At 46.2% G+C, this 17,489-nt stretch overlaps 2 protein-coding genes across 10 annotated transcripts in view; one reads left to right on the top strand and one right to left on the bottom strand.

Moving 5' to 3' along the window:
• The window catches only part of FAM168B (family with sequence similarity 168 member B), a 42,875-nt gene extending 31,986 nt beyond the window's left edge, over window positions 1-10,889 (top strand). Inside the window, exons 4-7 of the mRNA XM_045066527.1 lie at window positions 3,585-3,727; window positions 3,862-4,039; window positions 5,734-5,859; window positions 6,311-10,889. Coding sequence (XP_044922462.1) covers window positions 3,585-3,727; window positions 3,862-4,039; window positions 5,734-5,846 — 434 coding nt within the window. The 3' untranslated portion in view covers window positions 5,847-5,859; window positions 6,311-10,889. The remainder of the gene's footprint in view (window positions 1-3,584; window positions 3,728-3,861; window positions 4,040-5,733; window positions 5,860-6,310) is intronic.
• The window catches only part of ARHGEF4 (Rho guanine nucleotide exchange factor 4), a 251,231-nt gene continuing 244,299 nt past the window's right edge, over window positions 10,558-17,489 (bottom strand). For 5 of the 9 annotated variants that reach the window (XM_004777767.3, XM_004777771.3, XM_004777773.3 and 2 more), the window contains 6 exons: window positions 17,108-17,340; window positions 16,665-16,794; window positions 15,148-15,279; window positions 14,191-14,434; window positions 13,386-13,463; window positions 10,558-12,862 (listed from right to left, as the gene is read on the bottom strand). In XM_004777767.3, coding sequence (XP_004777824.3) covers window positions 12,684-12,862; window positions 13,386-13,463; window positions 14,191-14,434; window positions 15,148-15,279; window positions 16,665-16,794; window positions 17,108-17,340 — 996 coding nt within the window. In that variant the 3' untranslated portion in view covers window positions 10,558-12,683. Of the gene's footprint in view, window positions 12,863-13,385; window positions 13,464-13,720; window positions 13,944-14,190; window positions 14,435-15,147; window positions 15,280-16,664; window positions 16,795-17,107; window positions 17,341-17,489 lie in introns of all 9 variants that reach the window. The other 4 variants (XM_045066523.1, XM_004777772.3, XR_006602418.1 and 1 more) reach the window with 3 other exon arrangements.

The raw sequence follows: 17,489 nt of genomic DNA on the forward strand, positions 1-17,489 counted from the left end.
CACTGTTGGCTACGATGTAGCTGTTTTGAGTCTCCCAAGTCATTTTCCATTTCCGCCTTTTAGATTCCAAACTGTTGTCTTTTCTCCCATTCTTTGTGTGGCTTTACATCTTTAATTTATTAATCTGATTTATTCTCACTTTGGGGACAGAGGCAAATACATGTCTTCAACTAGCTGTCTTAACTCAATCTTTTTACCTTAGCCCTGGTGTTCAACAAGTTTCTCACCCAACCCCTTTTATTTTGCTATAATAAAGAACACTGTGATGTCAGATTGTGCCCCAGAAAGATGTACCAATTTATATTCCCACAGGATAGATATTACTTTCCTAGTCCTGTATTGAGTATACTCTCAGTAGAACTTTCTCCTTTGTTTTTTCCATTCTCCCCCAAAATGCCACCTACCCCAGTTCGCACACATGTACTTGCACATCAGGTCTAGAAATGAAGTCAGATATTTGTGGAAGATAGGTCCACAGTAGTGTCAGATCTTGACTGCAGTCAGGGCTGTAACAATGCTTTGTTCCTCACTGCTTTGTTCCTTCCCTGTGCCAGGCATGAAAGTGGGTTTGAATTAAGGCCTTTTTCTCTTTCCTTTTTACATTTTTTGTTAGTTTTAGGTATACAAACATAGTGATATAACATTTCTTTGTATTGCTTATTGCTCAGCACAGTGAGTGCTCACCATCTCTCATAGTGCAGTGTTATTCCCTGTACTCTGTATTCCCTGTACTCTACTTTTCATCTCCATGACTGACTGACTTTGTACCACATAATCCCCTTTATCTGTTTGGCCCATCACCATTCCCTCCACCCCCCCAGCCCAGCAACCACTACTTTTTGTTCTCTATTTTTGAGCCTGTTTGTGGATTTGTTTTGTTTTTTGGATTGCACATATAAGTGAAATCGCTGGATCATATAGTATTTGTCTTTCTCAGTCTTGACTTATTTCACTTAACATAATATTCTGTAGGTCCATCCTATGTTGTCGCAAATGACAAGATCTCATTCTTTTTTTATGGCTGAGTAATATTCCACTGTGTGCCTGTGTGTCTGTGTGTGTGGGGGTGCATCATATACATAATATCATCTTTATCCATTTTATCATTGGATAGTTGGGTTTCTTCTGTATCTTGGCTGTTGTAAATAATGGGACAGTAAAAACAGGTGCATATGTATCTTTCAAAGTAGTGTTTTCATTTTCTTTGGTTAAATACCCAATAGAGGAAATACTGGATCATGGGGTATATTAGTTTTTAACTTTTTTTTTTTTTTAAGATTTTATTTATTTATTTGACAGACAGAGATCACAAGTAGGCAGAGAGGCAGGCAGAGAGAGAGGAGGAAGCAGGCTCCCTGCTGAGCAGAGAGCCCGATGCGGGGCTCGATCCCAGGACCCTGAGATCATGACCCGAGCCGAAGGCAGTGGCCTAACCCACTGAGCCACCCAGGCGCCCCAGTTTTTAACTTTTTGAGGAATGTTCATATTACTTTCCTATAGTGGCTGTACCAATTTACATTCCCACCAACAGTTCACCAGGGTTCCCCTTTCTCCACATCCTTGCCAGCACTTGTTATTTCTTGTCTTTTTGATACTAGCCATTCTGACTGGTGTGAGATAGATCTCATTGTGATTTTGATTTGCATTTCTCTCATGTTGAGTTATCTTGAGCATCTTTTCATATGTCTGTTAGCCATCTGAGATCTTCTTTGGAAAAATGTCTATTCAGGTCTTCTACCCATTCGTTAACTGGATCATTTGGTTTTTTTGGTGGTGTTTTGTTTGTTTGTTTTTTTAAGATTTTTATTTATTTTTATTTGACAGATCACAAGCAGGCAGAAGCAGGCAGAGAGAGAGGAAGGGAAGCAGGCTCCCTGCTGAGTAGAGAGCCCGACGTGGGGCTCAATCCCAGGACCCTGGGATCATGACCCAAGCCGAAGGCAGAGGCTTTAACCCACTGAGCCACCCAGGCGCCCCTTTGGTGGTGTTCTTTATGTATTTTGGATATTAACATCTTATCAGATTTTTCATTTGCAGATCTTATCTCCCATTTAGTACATAGTCTTTTTGTTCTGTTATGGATCACTTTGCTATGCAGAAGCTTTTTATTTTTTAATTTTTTTTTTAGAGAGAGCTAATGGGTGCAGGAGGGAGGGGCAGAGAGAGGGAGAAACCAAAGCAGACTCCTTTAGTGTGGAGACCAAAAGTGGGCAGGGGGCTTGATTCCATGACCCTGAGATCATGACTTGGGCAGAAACCAAGAGTCAGACACTCAGTCAGTTGTACCACCCAGGCGCCCCTGTGCAGAAGCTTTTTAGTTTGATGTAGTTCTAATAGTTTATTTTTGCTTTTGTTCCCTTGCTTGAGAGATCCATAAATAATGTTGCTAAGGCCATTGTACAAGAGATTATTGCCTCTGTTTTCTTTTAGGACTTTAAAGGTTTCAGGTCTCACATTTAGATCTTTAATCCATTTTATTTTTTGTGTATGGTATAAGAAAGTGGTCCATTTTCATATTTTTGCATGTAGCTGTCTATTTTTCCCCAACACCATTCATCAAAAAAAACCCCATCTTTTCTCCATGGGATATTCTTGCCTCCTGTGTTGTAGATCATTGATTGGCCATAAAAACATGGGTTTACTTCTGGGCTCTCTATTCTGTTCCATTGATCTATGTGTCTGTTTTTCTGCCAGTACTGTATTGTCAGCTTTGTATACCTCCAGCTTTGTTCTTCTTTCTCAAGATTGCTTTGCCTATTTGGGGTCTTTTTTGTGGTTCCATAAAAAAGTTTTAGGATTGTGAGTTCTAGTTCTGTAAAAAACGCTATTTTAAAAAAAAGATTTTATTTATTTATTAGAGAGTGTGAGAGCATGAGAGGGGAGAAGCTCAAAGGGAGAGGCAGACTCCCCATGGAACTGGGAGCCCAGTGTGGGACTCAGTCCCAGGACTCTGGGATCATGACCTGAGCTGAAGGCAGTTGCTTAACCAATTGACCCACCCAGGCACCCATGCTATTGGTATTTTGATAGGAATTACGTTGAATCTATATATTGCTTTTGGTAGTATGGACATTTTAGCGGTATTCTTCCAGTTCATGAGTGTGGTGTATCTTTCCATTTGTTTGTGTCATCTTCAGTTTTTTTGCATCAGTGTGTTCTACAGGTCTCAGAGCACAGGTCTTCCACCTCCTTGGTGAGATGTATTTCTAGGTACCTTATTCTTTTTGGTAAAGTTGGAAATGGGACTGTTTTCTTAATTTCTCTTCTGCTTTGTTACTAGTGTGCAGAAATGCAACAGATTTCTATATATTCGTGTCCTGCACTTTTACCTAATTCATTTATTTTATAGTTTTTTGATGGAGTCTTTAGCATTTTCTATGTGTAGTGTCATGTCATCTGCAGATAGAGACAGTTTTACTTCCTCCTTATGATTTTGGAGGACCTGTATTTCTTGTGTAACTGCTGTGACTAGAACTTCCAGTACTCTGTTGAGTAACAGTGGTGAGAGTGAGCATCCTTGTCTTGTTCCTGACCTTAGAGGGAAAGCTCTGGGTTTTTCATGGCCATTGGCTTCTTTGTTTCAGGTTACACTCCTGGCACACCTTACAAAGTGTCCTGTTCCCCCACAAGCGGGGCAGTGCCACCATACTCCTCCTCCCCCAACCCCTACCAGACTGCTGTGTACCCTGTGCGAAGTGCCTACCCCCAGCAGAGCCCCTACGCACAGGTAGGCCTGGGGTGTGCTTTGGGTCTGTTAACGGTGCTCATGGGCACTGTGCATATGGGAAGGGTTGGTTCTCTCTGGGCTCTGATCCATGGGCTGTGCAGCCTTGTGGCAGTTGACTCTCCTCTCCTCCACAGCAAGGCACGTACTACACACAGCCCCTGTATGCAGCACCCCCTCACGTCATCCACCACACTACAGTGGTGCAGCCCAATGGCATGCCAGCGACGGTGTACCCTGCTCCCATTCCTCCACCTAGAGGCAACGGCGTCACCATGGGCATGGTGGCTGGGACCACTATGGCCATGTCGGCAGGTGAGTCCGTGACCCTGGGTTGCCTGTTTTATGATGGCATGAGAGCTGGAGAAAGGGAGAGCTCACTAATTCTTTGAACTTTGGTTTGATTTTTCATGCTTCAAGTTGTATGGAAGGACATTTTCTTAGGAAAGGAACATTTTCTTTCCCTTCCCTTCATTTCCTCCTTTTCTCCTTTCACTTGAGAGGAGTCTGGGTTTGGGGTTTAGAGTAATAAGCCAAGAACTAAGTACCTTCCCTGTGGGCATGGTAGTGATCACTGGGTAGTGATCTCTGTATTTGACGGGTGAGCTGAGCTCTTGGCATTAGGGCCAGGGAGTGGCCGGTCCTCCTGAGGAGCATACCAAGCTTGAACAGAAGGGGGTTACTTTGTGTCTAGGTGTTCTGGCCCTCCTGATACCTCCCTTTAGTCTGTGAATGTTGGTGTTTGCATAAATCTAAGAAAACTAGCTTTGTGTTAACAGAACAGCTACTTGTAGAAATCCTTTGGCATTGGTCAACTTTATTTCCCAAGGCTTTCCTTGATAAATCACAGAGATATGAGACTCCTGGGTAGGATGTGCCCATCATCTTGGACTCTGGAGCCCCTGGGGACTTGATGTAATGTCTAGGGTTTAGGTTACCTCCAGTGGGCATATGAATTATCTATGGCAGGCTGGCCAGGTACACAGGATGCATTTGATTGCGCTGGCTTTTTTTTTGTTTTGTTTTTGTTTTTTTCAGTGTTCCTTCTCTGTCTCTCTCTCTCTCTCTCTTAAACTTCAACATAGGGAGATTGTGCCAAAGGTGTATGTTTTCTGCCCAGAATCTCCATTGTATATGGGTTTCCCATACTTACCTGTGAAGAGACAGAAACTGCATGTTTGAGGCATGTGGAAGGAGGGATGAAAGACTGTGTGCTGGTTGTGGGCAGGGAGATGGGAAGTAAAGAGAAGCAAGGTAAGGCTGTTAGGTTTGAGGTTCTGCTTATCTACAAATGGACTTAGAGAGTTTTCTCTAGCTATAAGGGAAATATAATTATATTCATATTCAGAAACTCATGTGGTTTAGTGTCTTCCCTCTCTTCAATTTATTACCGTCTGAACCATTTTTAACTGTATATAGTATAGTCACGTTTTTGTAAAACAGTTTTTTCACCTTGCAAAACTGAAGGTCTGCTCATTAAATAACAACTTCCCTTATCCCGTGTTGTCCCCCGACCCCAGCTGAGCTTCTGGCCATCACCATTTACTTTGTCATTTGACTACTCGAGATACCTCATTAAGTGTAGTCCTTTTGGATGTATCTTTTTGTGACTGGCTTACTTAACATAATGTCCTTAAGGTTCATCCATGTTGTAACATGTAACAAATTTCCTTCCTTTTTAAGGAAGAATAATAATTTTTTTATTCCGTCAGTTGTCGTCTGATTTCCAAAAATCATTGAGTATGCTCATGTGAAGGGGAGACACAAAACCTTCTATAGATATTATCACATGAACTTGCTGTGTTCGTACAACTTTGAGTTGTGTATGATCAGAGTTCTGACAGCACTCTAGGTCAAGACTACCCCTCTTCCTGTGTACCTCCTTCTTTTCCAAGCAGGCCAGGTCTCAGAGCTCTCTCGTCAGGCAGCATGTAGCTGTGTGGTGACACAGGCTAGCCATGTGTGTGTCTGGTGCTGCCTACCACTGAGACATCTGCTCTTTCTTCCAGGTACCCTTCTGACCGCTCACTCCCCGACTCCTGTTGCCCCCCACCCAGTCACTGTGCCCACGTATCGGGCCCCAGGAACACCCACCTACAGCTACGTGCCCCCTCAGTGGTGATCACCCTGCAAATGTAAGTGACTGGTGAAACCTGTGTCAGTTCTTAACTAAGTGCATTTTTTATGGTACAGAATGACAATGTAACATATTTTAAACACTGATGAGAAAAATGCTACTTACTAATCCAAGAGCAGTGTGGTATTTAAATTTTTGTTCTTACTGGGACTCTATAAAGTAGAAGAAGGAAGGGAATCATTGAGTACTTGCTGTTTACACTATAGACTTTGTTCCTTTCCTGTTCCATGCTGTAATCTCCCACTGGTTTTGCAGAAAATAGGATTCTGGTTGTAACTGGAAGTCTCTCTGAGGTCCACAGGAACCAAGAGCAGTGGCCTCTCCTTGCTGTCCTTTCTGGTCCTAGTGGATTCTGTCTTCCTTGAGTTGAATGAAACCCCTCCTTTTTGGAACAGTGGTGTCAGAGGTACTCTTTGTTGACTGTCTATCTGTCTTTTTCCCCCTGCCAGGTTTGAGGATGGAGCTGTGCAGTCACATCATGGAGGTTCCACAGCTGGTGCTGCAGGCCTCGTGCCTCCAACCTGGACTTTCTTCTTAATGCTCTCTACACTTAGCTAAACACTACTATGGCCCAGCCCAGCAGGTCCCAGCACCATTAGTCTCCAACTAACTCTGTGGGTTGGTCTTAAAGCAAATCCTGTTCTGTGGGCTGCCTGGCAATTTTTTAGCTAACTGTAATGATAAAAAGGGAGTATTAATCTATTCTGAATCATATCTAGTTGAATGCATGTTTAAAAAACAAACACAAAAACAAAGCTTGCTCAATCTACCTGCAGTGACTGATGCAAAACCATCATATGCAAAACCCAAAGGAATGGAAAAGCATTTTATAACTTGTATCACTAATGCACTGTTGTAATGTATGCAGAGTCTTAAAGTTATAAGTGTTAAAGTGAATTTCTTCATAGAATATCTGAAATCCCTTAGATGATGATTCTTCAGCCTTTGGGGTTGAGGTGGGTTGCCAGTTGGTAACGTGGACTTTGAGTTTTCAGCCATCTGTTTCTTTCATTCTTACTGCATGGCGTGGGGAGAGAGTTGGAGGGACGGGGAGAGTGCAGGGTGGGCTGCCACTGCTTGGGACACAGCTTACTGGGCATTCCTTTCTTGCCATTTATTCTTGCGGGGCATTGTGGTATGGACATTCTTAAAAATCATCATGAAAGTGTAGAGTTGTGTAGCCAGTATAGTTAGGGGCAAGAGGTGGTCTTCATCAGCAAAGCAATTTTCTCTGCCATCTAAGTTTTTATGACAAGCCTCTTAGAGATAGAGATGAGGTTTTCTGTATCTTTACTGGAAAAGTCCTATATACAACTAAATTATTTTCCTGGGATGGAAGATATGTGAAGGAGAAATAGCCACACTTGGAGAAGGTATTGGCTTCTCTCCTTTATTTAATTTAGGAAACCATTCCTTCTGCCCTCCCCTCAAGAAATATTTCAGTCCATTGAAAACCTATGTAGGCATTGTTATTCTCACCACCATCTCCACGACGGGCAAAGATTTCAGCCGTCTGTTATGAAGAAAATTATATATTTAAGAACTAGTAAAAGGGAACAAACTTTATTTGAAGTTGTTTCTTGTGGAGAGGCAGGGCTGTGGCTATGTTGGGCCTATCCACCTGATGGGGACTTGTCATCCGAAACCATTTGGAGGCTGCTTCTGGAGGTGGGTCTGTGGAGGTGTGAGGGAAGAGCTGGTGCCTCTTGTCTGTGAGCCTAGTCTGCTGTGTCTTTAAGCTGAGGGCTCTTGGCACAAAGCAGGTATGGACAGCAAAGGGCCAGGCAGCATCAGAATGTATTTGCCTGCCAGGGTTTACTTGGAAATGGTTTTGTGTTTAGAGTCTGAATATTGTACATAAGAAATGAAGAGGATTTTTTTGCCTAAGTGTGACCAACTTGTATTGATGGGAGTATGTGTCTGTTCAGAGAGGGGGGGGGGAGGGTTTTGTTCCCTTTCAGCAGGCTGTCAGGTGGGAGTGGGGTATGCTCCTATTCACCCCCATCATTGTTTTAAGTGTTGTGGGCTTTGGTTGGGGAGGGAACCTTACCCCTCCATCTCTGGCAGCTAGGTCAGGACTCTGGCACTGGTTTGGCATTCGGCCCCGTTTGGTGAGTAGGACACCTGACCCCTGAGCCTTTGGTAACCTTATTTTTTATAGTAAATACCCCATAATTTTCTTTTTTACATTTTATTTTATAAGAAGTTTAGGAATATTTTTGCATGGATCATTGTAAACAGAAGAGTCCTTATTCCTAATGTCTGTTAACATAGTGTGCTTACTCTGATAAGTACTTTAAATTGCTTTATTAGCACTTAACCCGTGTGTGTGTGTGTGTGTGTGTGTGTGTGTGTGAAAGAGAGAGAACCATTTACTTCAGGCACACGATTTGTGTCCACTTCTTCAACTCTTTGTTGGTAATTCCATAGTAAATGGTTTGTAATAAATATCTGATCATTTCTAAGGGTTGCAGGGGTGAACTGCCCAAGTAGAGGAAAAGCCAGTTTCTCCAGTTTAGGGTAGTAGATTAGGAGTTTTAATGTATGCTTTAGAAAAGCCCTGAATATCACAAAATGGGCACGTACACGCACATACACACACACACAAAATTATATGTAAAGGGGTGGGGTCATTTGAATTGAGCAGAAAGATAGAAGTTATAGATGATGCTTCATTGGGCTTGCTTGAGACCTGGCACACACAGGGTGAGTGTTTTCACAAGCACCGAATTAAATGGTGTCTTTGAGAGCAAGAAGGGTAGATTGCATTTTGCCTTCATTTATATCGGCTTCATAAACACTTTCCCCCTTATAGTTTTTTTTTTTTTTAATCTTTTTTCCCTTTTGTGAAGGTGAGTACTTTATCAAATACTTTTGCATAATGGATTACATCTCTGGAAATCTTTCCCGTTTTGAACTGATAGGGCTTGAGCTATCAAATATGATAATGAAAGGTAGATCTTGTCTAGCAGGTAGGAATCTGGACATATGAATAGTAGCAATGCTATCATAGGTTGTAATTTTAACAACATTTAATTCCAGTAAAATTAATTAAGGAATAGACTTCTGTTAAAGAGCTGCATAATTTGATATCCCAAGCATAATAATGGAACATTCAGAGAAGCTTCACTTTTCTTTTTGTATGTGACATTCCTAATTTGAGAGTCTTTCAGCTGAATTATGGTTCTTTTAGAAGTGGAGATAGGCAAGTGAAGGACCTAATTCCTCTAAACATGAACGTCATCATGGGTATTTAAAAAAAAAAATTGTTCTACAGCCTCTCTGCTGAGGCTTATTAGGAGGTCCGTTTTTTTGCTTATGGAAATTTTATTTCGATCTGGGCCAGGTGACTTGAGTGTTTAGTGATGAGTGTTGGTCCCATCAGTTTGCTGCCTCTGTGAAGTGAGGCCAACATCAGGCCAAGGCCATTCATAGTGATAGGCAAAGAGACAAGGCGCTTCCAGAACCTTTAAATCTTTAAATCTTTTCAGAACATTCTTGTTGGTATAGTTATTAGGCCTACCAGTTGCTATTCTGTGAATGTTTCTTGAGTGCTATGCAAATGTAGTATTTACAGGACATGAGGGAGGTCTTGAGCCTTGGGCTGGGCACCTGGTTGGTGAGCATCTTGCCTTTTGCACACTGAGCATACAGTGCTTTGCTCCATCTGGTGGCACCATCACTTCTATAAGGAGAGAAAGTACATTCTTAAGGCACTTTGGATATACTGCTACCTGGCATATGGGTTTCTGTGAGTGTGCCTGCCAGTCGGTAATGAAAAGGTGGCATACACCAACCACATCAACATTGGGGCCTACATCCAAAAGGAAATCTAGGCTTCTTCACCAGTTCTTGTAAACAATTGGAACAGTGTTTCTCTGACAGTTGGGCCACCATCTCTTTTTCTGGCAGCTAATGACTGGATTCCCTAGTCATTGCCAATCTAAGTATTGCCCAGACAGGACAGGTTACCTGTCTGACCTATCAGCAGACTTATGGGCAGTTTTAAGGGTGAATGGCTTGAGGGTGGGGGGTTAGCTTCTGGTTCTTCTCTGGTGCTTTCTAAGGGTGGGTGGGGTGTCTCTACTGAAGAGTGTGGTTGGCTCAGGGGAAGGGCAGACTGCTTAGCTCTTCTCTCTAGCACATCTCAAATGTTTGTGTTTTTTCCCTGAGCTCTTTATTACTCACCTGAGCTTTCTGAAAGTGCATCAGACTTTTTTGAACAGACTTGCAGATGACTGCTGCAGAAAAGGGTCTGATCTTTTTGGATAGAAAGTCACAAAGTTGTTCTTATATGTTTCAGAGGATTGTTTCCCCCCACTTACCATGCAGCACTCCCCCCTGACCAATTCATTTGAAGAACAGAAAACGATAGGGTAACCTTATCTGAATGCCCAGGACTAAAGTTTACTTACTTGGGACAGGGAGACAGAGGCAGGGGTCTGTTCAGGAAGCCTACAGAAGGCTTCAGGAGACCCGTGCTCCCAGGGTGGATGTGTTAGAACAGGTGTCTCATTTGGGCCTCCTGAGCCTTGTCACTCTCCTATGGGTCCTGTGCAGACTAGTGGTCAGTAAAATAGTTGGGCTGTGCTGTACTCCTGTCAGGGTTGCTGTGATGGCTGTGATCACAGGTAGCTGTGTTGGAGGAGAGGCCCCAAGGAGCCACATGGGTTGTGACTGACTAGGAAATGGTTCCTTTTTTTTTTTTTCTTCCTTTTTAATGATTTTTAAATACTGCTTTTTTAGACCATTCCCTTGGTACTTTTTTTAAGCTTAAGTCAGCATTGTCTTCCAGTGTTAAAGGCATCCCTCACCTCTGCATTGAACTTATGGTGTCAGTCAATACAAAGGAATGGAACATCCATCCTGAGCCAGTTCCATTATGTGTAAATTCATACTATTTTAATTTTTTATGCAATCTGATGAGTAGATGAGCTCAGATTTAAAATTCTTAAAAGCACGTTTATTGTAACAAGAATTGTTATGTATTAATACTGCAGTTTTCAATAAAGATTGACTTGTGTTGCATATTGTGATTTTAATTTTTTTTCCCTGCAGGTTTTATCTTGAGATGGTATGGCATGGCTGGGAGGCCAAGTTAGGAGTTTCAAGTTAGGAAATCCAGGTTTTGGGTGCAGAGGCTTTGTGGTACTCAGCCCTGGTGACCTTGTATGGCACCGACATCACAGTGTGTAAGGGTGTGTGGAGGCAGCAGGTTGTGGGGACTGTTGCCCCAGGGAGAGGGGAGGAAAGCTGGCCCTGTTCCTCTTCTCCTGGTCCTGTGGCCTGGGTCCTCCTTGGAGGACATTCTTAGCTCCATTTCACTGAGGAGGATGCTAAGACCTAAGGAAGATTACAGACTTTCTGTTCCCCAAATTGACATTTGCCAACTTTAGCTAAAAATTGACTCTGGAGCAGACAGGGAGGCTTCCAGGCCCAAATAGGTTGGAGGAGCTGAGCCAGCTGTATCCCACACCAGGACAGCTCCCAGGCCACACACTGTCCTCCCAGCTCCTTCTGAGACTCTGAAGTTCCCTGTCACCTTTGCTTCTATCCATCAAAACTCTGAGGGCATGGTCTGCATATAAGTGAGCTCCCACCACAGTGGGTCATGCTGGTCTCATCCTTTCTGTTGAAGGAAAGGTCCAGGGCAGAGACAGGTATAAGAGATACAGGAAGGATGGGGCATGCAAAGAAGAAAATACACAGACAAAATGGAAAAACAAGGGCTGGCAGCCAGGTTATTTTTCATAAATTTCTTTATGAAATTAAATGTAGTTTGTGGCTTCGAGAAGGTATAGTGCAACAGTGACTGACTGTACATGCTGCTGAATTCCTGTGGGCCAGAGGGAAAGCTCAGTGTTCCACACCCACAAGGCAGGTCGTGGCTGTACTCATGGGTGACCTTTCTCAGCGGGACTTGGGCTTCCTTCCCTCTAGCTCGCTTGCCCATCAACCTCTGGGTTGGTGGGTCAGTCCTGGATGCTGGGCCACAGAATTCAGTCCGTATGGCTTCTCACGCTCACTTAGGGTAAGGCAATCTTTCTGTGTCACTAGGTCACTAGTAACAGTTCTTTTTCCCCATTGCTAGAAAAACAGCACAATCCAAACGAAAAAAAAAAAAAAAAGGATCAGGTTCTGGAGTCAACCCACAGCTACACATGGACTGATCACAAACCCTGACAGAAGTATGTAGTGACTATGGTTTTGTTTTCTTTCCACTGTAAACACATCACAAGTGAGGAAGGTTGTCCAGCAGCCAGGAGTGTCTAGAGGGACTAGAAGGCGAAAATGAGTGGGCTCTGGGCCAGACATTTTTGTGCACAGAATTCTGACTACCACCCTCCAGGGATGCAAGTTGCTTGGCACCACCAGTTGGGGACTGGGGGCCTCAGAGACAGTTGGAGGGCAGAGGGGCAGCCCAACTTTGCAGGGGCTAAAAAGGCAGATGGTCTCCTGCCCAGCGGAAACGGGAGGAGGGATGATCAGATGTCCAGAGAAGAGGGTTCAGAGCGGCCAGTCCTCTCACCACATTGGCCTGGCTGGTGGCTCTGAGCTGTGGCTCCCAGGAGGCCCCGTAGAGGTCCAGAGGATGGCAGGAGGCTGACTGCTATGGGCCCCTGCCCCTCCAGCTGGTGTCTTCAGTGCACCAGTAGTGGGGAAGAATCCATGAATGGGGTGCCGAGCAGTCCCTCACTCAGCCTGTAACTTCCATTGGGTGTGACCTGCAGAGTAGGCCACATGTGGTGGGCCTCAGGGAGAAAAAGCTGGAGGCCCAGTGGTGAGGCAGGTCCAGACAGTGCTGTCGGATGGGGAGCTGTCTCACTTGCGGAAGGGTGCCAGTCGGCTAATGCTGTGCCAGAAGGTGGACGGCTTCCGCTTGGGTTCTGCCAATACCAAGACCTGTTGCTGAGGCAGGCTGGTGGGCAGTACTGGGTGCTTCTGGCGTGCCAGGTAGTAAGGCCGGCTGAGAGCTGAGCAGAAGCAGGGATCATAAGTGCCTAGGGAGCCAAGTGGCACAGGGCATAGCAGCAGCCTCTGTTCCGTAGGGAATAGAATAGGGCCTGTCCCATGCAAGGGAACTTCCTTCCTATGGGGCCCATCATACCCAGTGGCCTGGGCCACCCTCTAGTCTGCAGAGATGGGGTGGGGCCCTGGAGCTCCTCCATGGAACAGGCTCCATGCCAGGCATTGTTGCCAGGCAACATCTGTAGGAATGGGGGTATGAGCTTCTTGCCAGGTGACTGTATAAGGCCTGCAGAAATCCTGCCTGGGGAGGTGTGCTGTCACTAATGCTGCTGCTCTGGGGTGCCCAAGGGAATTGAGCGCAAAATCAACTGCACACTGACTGAAGTTTTGTTACCAGTGGCCTCTTAACACCCATTTTCAGGAACAAATAGAAAGGGCAGTGGGCAGCAGAGGAACTTCAGGTACTAGCTGGCTTTGCTTTGGGGGATTAGAGAAAAGTTTGATCATGGGTAGGGTCAGGCTGCTATGGGAGGAGTTAGGGTACCATCCACTTACCTTTGGGCTTCCCAGTGGCCTGCTGCTTGCTGGCATTCAGCATGGCTTGCTTTCTCTGCAGCTCGGTGATGGAGAAGCCTGGGAGAGAGGGCCACAAATAATACCTCTGCTTACTTTGAGGACTTGGCTGCCGTTCCACCACCCCAGCCAATATTTCTCTTGTCCTGTGCCTCCTGGAACCTGTGGTCCTCTGTGGTCCTGCACCTCCCCACAGGGTCTGGGGTCCCATCAGGCTGCAGATGCTCAGCATCCTGCTCAGCCAGCCTACCTTGGCCAACCAGGCAGAGGACATGCACAAGGGCCCTCCCCACATCTTGCCCTATCCCATCTCTCACCCTGACCCAATCTCTGATGTCTCCAACATCTAGTGTCCATTCTCTCCATATGGCTTTCCCAGACCAAGATCCAATCAGATCACTCTGAGCCTGATGCTGGTGAGGAGAGGAATGCAGTAGCGGAGGTGCCTTGCTTATGTTGGAGTGGAGTCTTCTCAAAGCCAGTGCCCAAATCCTACTTGAATGGTCCATGCTAGAAAGGGGCCTCACCAGGTTTCTGCAACTGAGCAGAGGGCCCCCACCTTATAAAGTGTGCGTACATATGTGACTGTTTTGGAAGCAAACCCCAAACAGACCAGGAGACCCATGCCCTGGGGCTGAAATGAAGAGGTTCTGGAGCCTTACCAAAACCTGAGGTCCTTGGGCTGTGGGACATGCTGTCTCACAGTCTCAAGGTTCTCCTGACCTTGCATTCAGAGTTTAGTAGGAGTGGGCCCTCACAGTGGAGCAAGGATGGTGGGGTCTCGCACCTGTCTCCTGGTCCAGCCGCACCTGTTCCCTCTCCTTGGCGAAGGCCTTGAGCCAGCGCTGTTTCTGCTCAGACTTCCTGGCACACAGCAGGTGGCTCTCTCCTGTGGTGCCGCAGAGCAGCCGGAAAGCATTCTTGACACTCACGTGGAGGTCTCTGTCTTTTCCATCTTCCAGATCCACCACCTCCTGTCCATCCATATCCACTCGGCCCTTATAGTACAGCACATCCCGGCGGAGAAGGTCCTGCCAGAGACTCTGTAAGCTCTTGGTCTGTTCTGCTTGTCAGGGTCCCTCCCAGGCCTCTGAACCACTTTCCTGACCATGTTTATGCCTCACCCCACATCCTGCAATGGGAAGGGCCAGTGAGCTGCTCACCCACTTCCCCAGCAGACAGTGAGCTCAAGACGGCAGAGTGAACGTGGTGTGGCCCACACCTGTGTGCTGAACACATGATGGAGGAGCCTCACTCCTTCAGTGAAGTTACTGACTGGCCTGGAGGATCTTTAGGGTACCCATAGTTTCATGGTGAGGAAGTCATGGAAACAATGGCTCATCCCACATGAAGCTAAGAGTACCAGGCCTAGCAGGCTGGGTCCAGGGCCAGTGGCCAGGCACTTGGGCAGTATGAGCAAGGACCCCAGGGCTCAGGGAACTGAGGTTTGCAGGGATAGGGGAGGTGGGTTTAGAAGCAAGTAGGGCCTAGGTTAGGCAAGAGAGTACTAACAACACTGGTTAGACTGTGAGGGCCACTGCTATCTGGCTCCCTCTGCAGAGAATCACCCTCATCCCAGTCCTAGAAGCCGGACCAGGGAAGGGCCTGCTCCACTGAAGTTCCCCAGAAAAAGAAGGCACCTGTGTGTGGCTCCTTTTCTTTGGCAGTTACTCCCAGTCCTCAGCCTCACCCCTCCACTCCTGCTCTAAATGGCTCATCCAGCAGAGCACAGCAAATCTGGTACCTTCTTGCAATAGATGAGCTGGTGGTCAAAGAGAAAAAACATCCTCTGCTGGCTCTTAGCTTGTGGCTGGGTAACACGAGTCAGTTCCCCCGAGTAGATGAGTTCTGAGCTCCTGACCAGGATATCTTCCCCCTGGGAAACGCCAAGGAGAGCTGTGAGCTGAATGCACCCAACATTGGAAGCCCTCTCCGCTGGGTACTGCCTCCTGCCTCCATCATGGGTTGGGCGGGCTCCCCACTGACAGGTATCAAGCAGCAGGCCACCGAAGGAGGGGTTGCTCTTGAAGCCCAAGGAAGTGGTGGGGGTTGTTGGGGAGGGTGGAGAGTGGAAAGGTTGTCTGACTGACAAGTTGCTTGTCTCTTCAAAATGGGGCCAGTGGCAGCCAGTGGCATGTGCACTTGAAATATGGCAGCCAGTGGCATGTGCACTTGAAATATGGCTAATCCCTGCTGAGATGTCATGTAAATAAAGTAACACCGATTTTGAAGACAATAAAGAATCTGAAATATTTAATGATTTTATGTTGAGTACACACTAAGATGATACTTTGGGTATACGGAGTTAAATAAAACATTATTAAAATTAATTTCACCTGCTTTTTTTTCTGTTTTAAGATTACTACCATAACATACACAATTACCTATGTGGCTCCCATGATATTTCAATCAGTGCTGAGCTCGAGAATAATTAGACCTGGCTAGAAGTCACCTGTGAACCTTGTCTTTTAGGGGCTAAGGAAGTTTTCTCATCTAAATGTAGTTAGTACCTGAAGCCCCATCATCAGACTTCAAACTTTCAGGTTAACCCCTGCCCTCTTCCCATTCCTGGGAATTGCAAACCACAGCCAGGAGTTTTTGGCAGCTATTTAGTTTGAAATAAGTGAATTCGTGTGGGTCCTTGGCCAGGGGTGGGCCTCAGAACCAGCCACTAGGAAAATAAAAAACCCCAAACAAAACAAAGAACACATTGCTCAACATCCCCACCAGGGATTCTAAGTCTCTATTTTCTGGGTGGGGCCCAATAATCTGTATTTTCATAACATTTTATGGCTAATGGGTGAAGGTGAGATGACAGGAAGACCTCTGGAGGACGGGAATGTCCCCATGAGTTCAGGACTCTGGCTGCTTTAGAAGGCAAGACTGGCAGATAAAAGGGGTATGTGTAAGCCAGAAGAATGGAACCAGGAGGCTCTGACCCATGGCAACCAGTTTTTGGTTCTGCTGTGGCAAGCCTGAACCCTTCTGTTGGGAGGAGTCCCAACAGTTACTGTCCTGCTGGGCTGGCCAGCTGCACCAGGAACGACATCCTATCTCACACATGCCCTACACTCTTGACCAGGAAAGGGGCCACAGGCCTGCAGCTCAGTGCTTGGGTGGGTTGGCCTGGGTAGAGGACTAGCTTTCTTACCACTAGTTCCTGTTCGCCATCTCCCAAGACCATGGCTCCCTGCTGCAGCTCCTTCCTAGATTTTTCAGGGGCAGAGCCCCATGGTATTTTCTGGGGTGTGGGACCCTCACCTCCCAGTCCTCTATGGAGCTCTGCCACTGAGCAATCTTGTCAATGTTTTCAAGCCTTCGTTTCCGTTCGTTGATGAGCTGGGCCACATTTCTCATGGCATGTAAGGCTGCTTCCACGTCCTTGAAATCCCTGGGGCAGAAGTGAGATGGAAGAAGGCTGCACTACAGAGAGCAGAGAGGGCCCCCTGTGAAGCTGCTTCCCTCCAGGGCTCTGCTCTTGGCCAGTTCTTCACTTGTCAATGCACACCTGACCAGGCAGCAGAACTAAATATCCCATTTTTGTCCTCTTTCCTCACTACAAGGACAGCATGTGACAGCATGGACTGTTTTACCATGGGCTGTCAGCCGGTGCCTATAACAGTGTGCACACACTACCAGGACTCAACTAACCGGCTGACTTGGGGCAGGAAGAGCCTCGAGCAGCCTTCCCAGAGGCCTCCTACCTGTGCTGGGGAGGTGTGTATTTGAGTAGCTCAGCCAGCTGCAGAGGGTACTTGCAGATCTTCTGCACTGGTGTCAGCAGGAAGCCGTCTAGTGAGATGTCTATCATCTTCTGCAGCAGCCGGCAGGCCTCAAAGAAGTACACGTACTTGCTGAGCTTGGTAAGCCGGGACAGCTCCACACAGGCATTGGGGTGGTTGTTGCAGTACTCTGAGTAGATCTGGAAGTCTGCTTGCTAAGGGGCACAGCTGGAGATTAGGATGGTGACCTGTCCCTCAGGCCACCCAGGCAACTCAGGCACAGCATCAGGAGGGAGCCTCTGCACTTCCTTCAGGAACTGGGTTTACAGGGCTCAGGCTTTATCTTACCTACTTTACTGGGCAC

This window comes from Mustela putorius, unplaced genomic scaffold (genome assembly GCF_011764305.1).
Source record: "Mustela putorius furo isolate JIRA1106 unplaced genomic scaffold, ASM1176430v1.1 tig00003867_pilon_pilon_pilon, whole genome shotgun sequence".
In the NCBI taxonomy this organism is placed as follows: domain Eukaryota; kingdom Metazoa; phylum Chordata; class Mammalia; order Carnivora; family Mustelidae; genus Mustela; species Mustela putorius.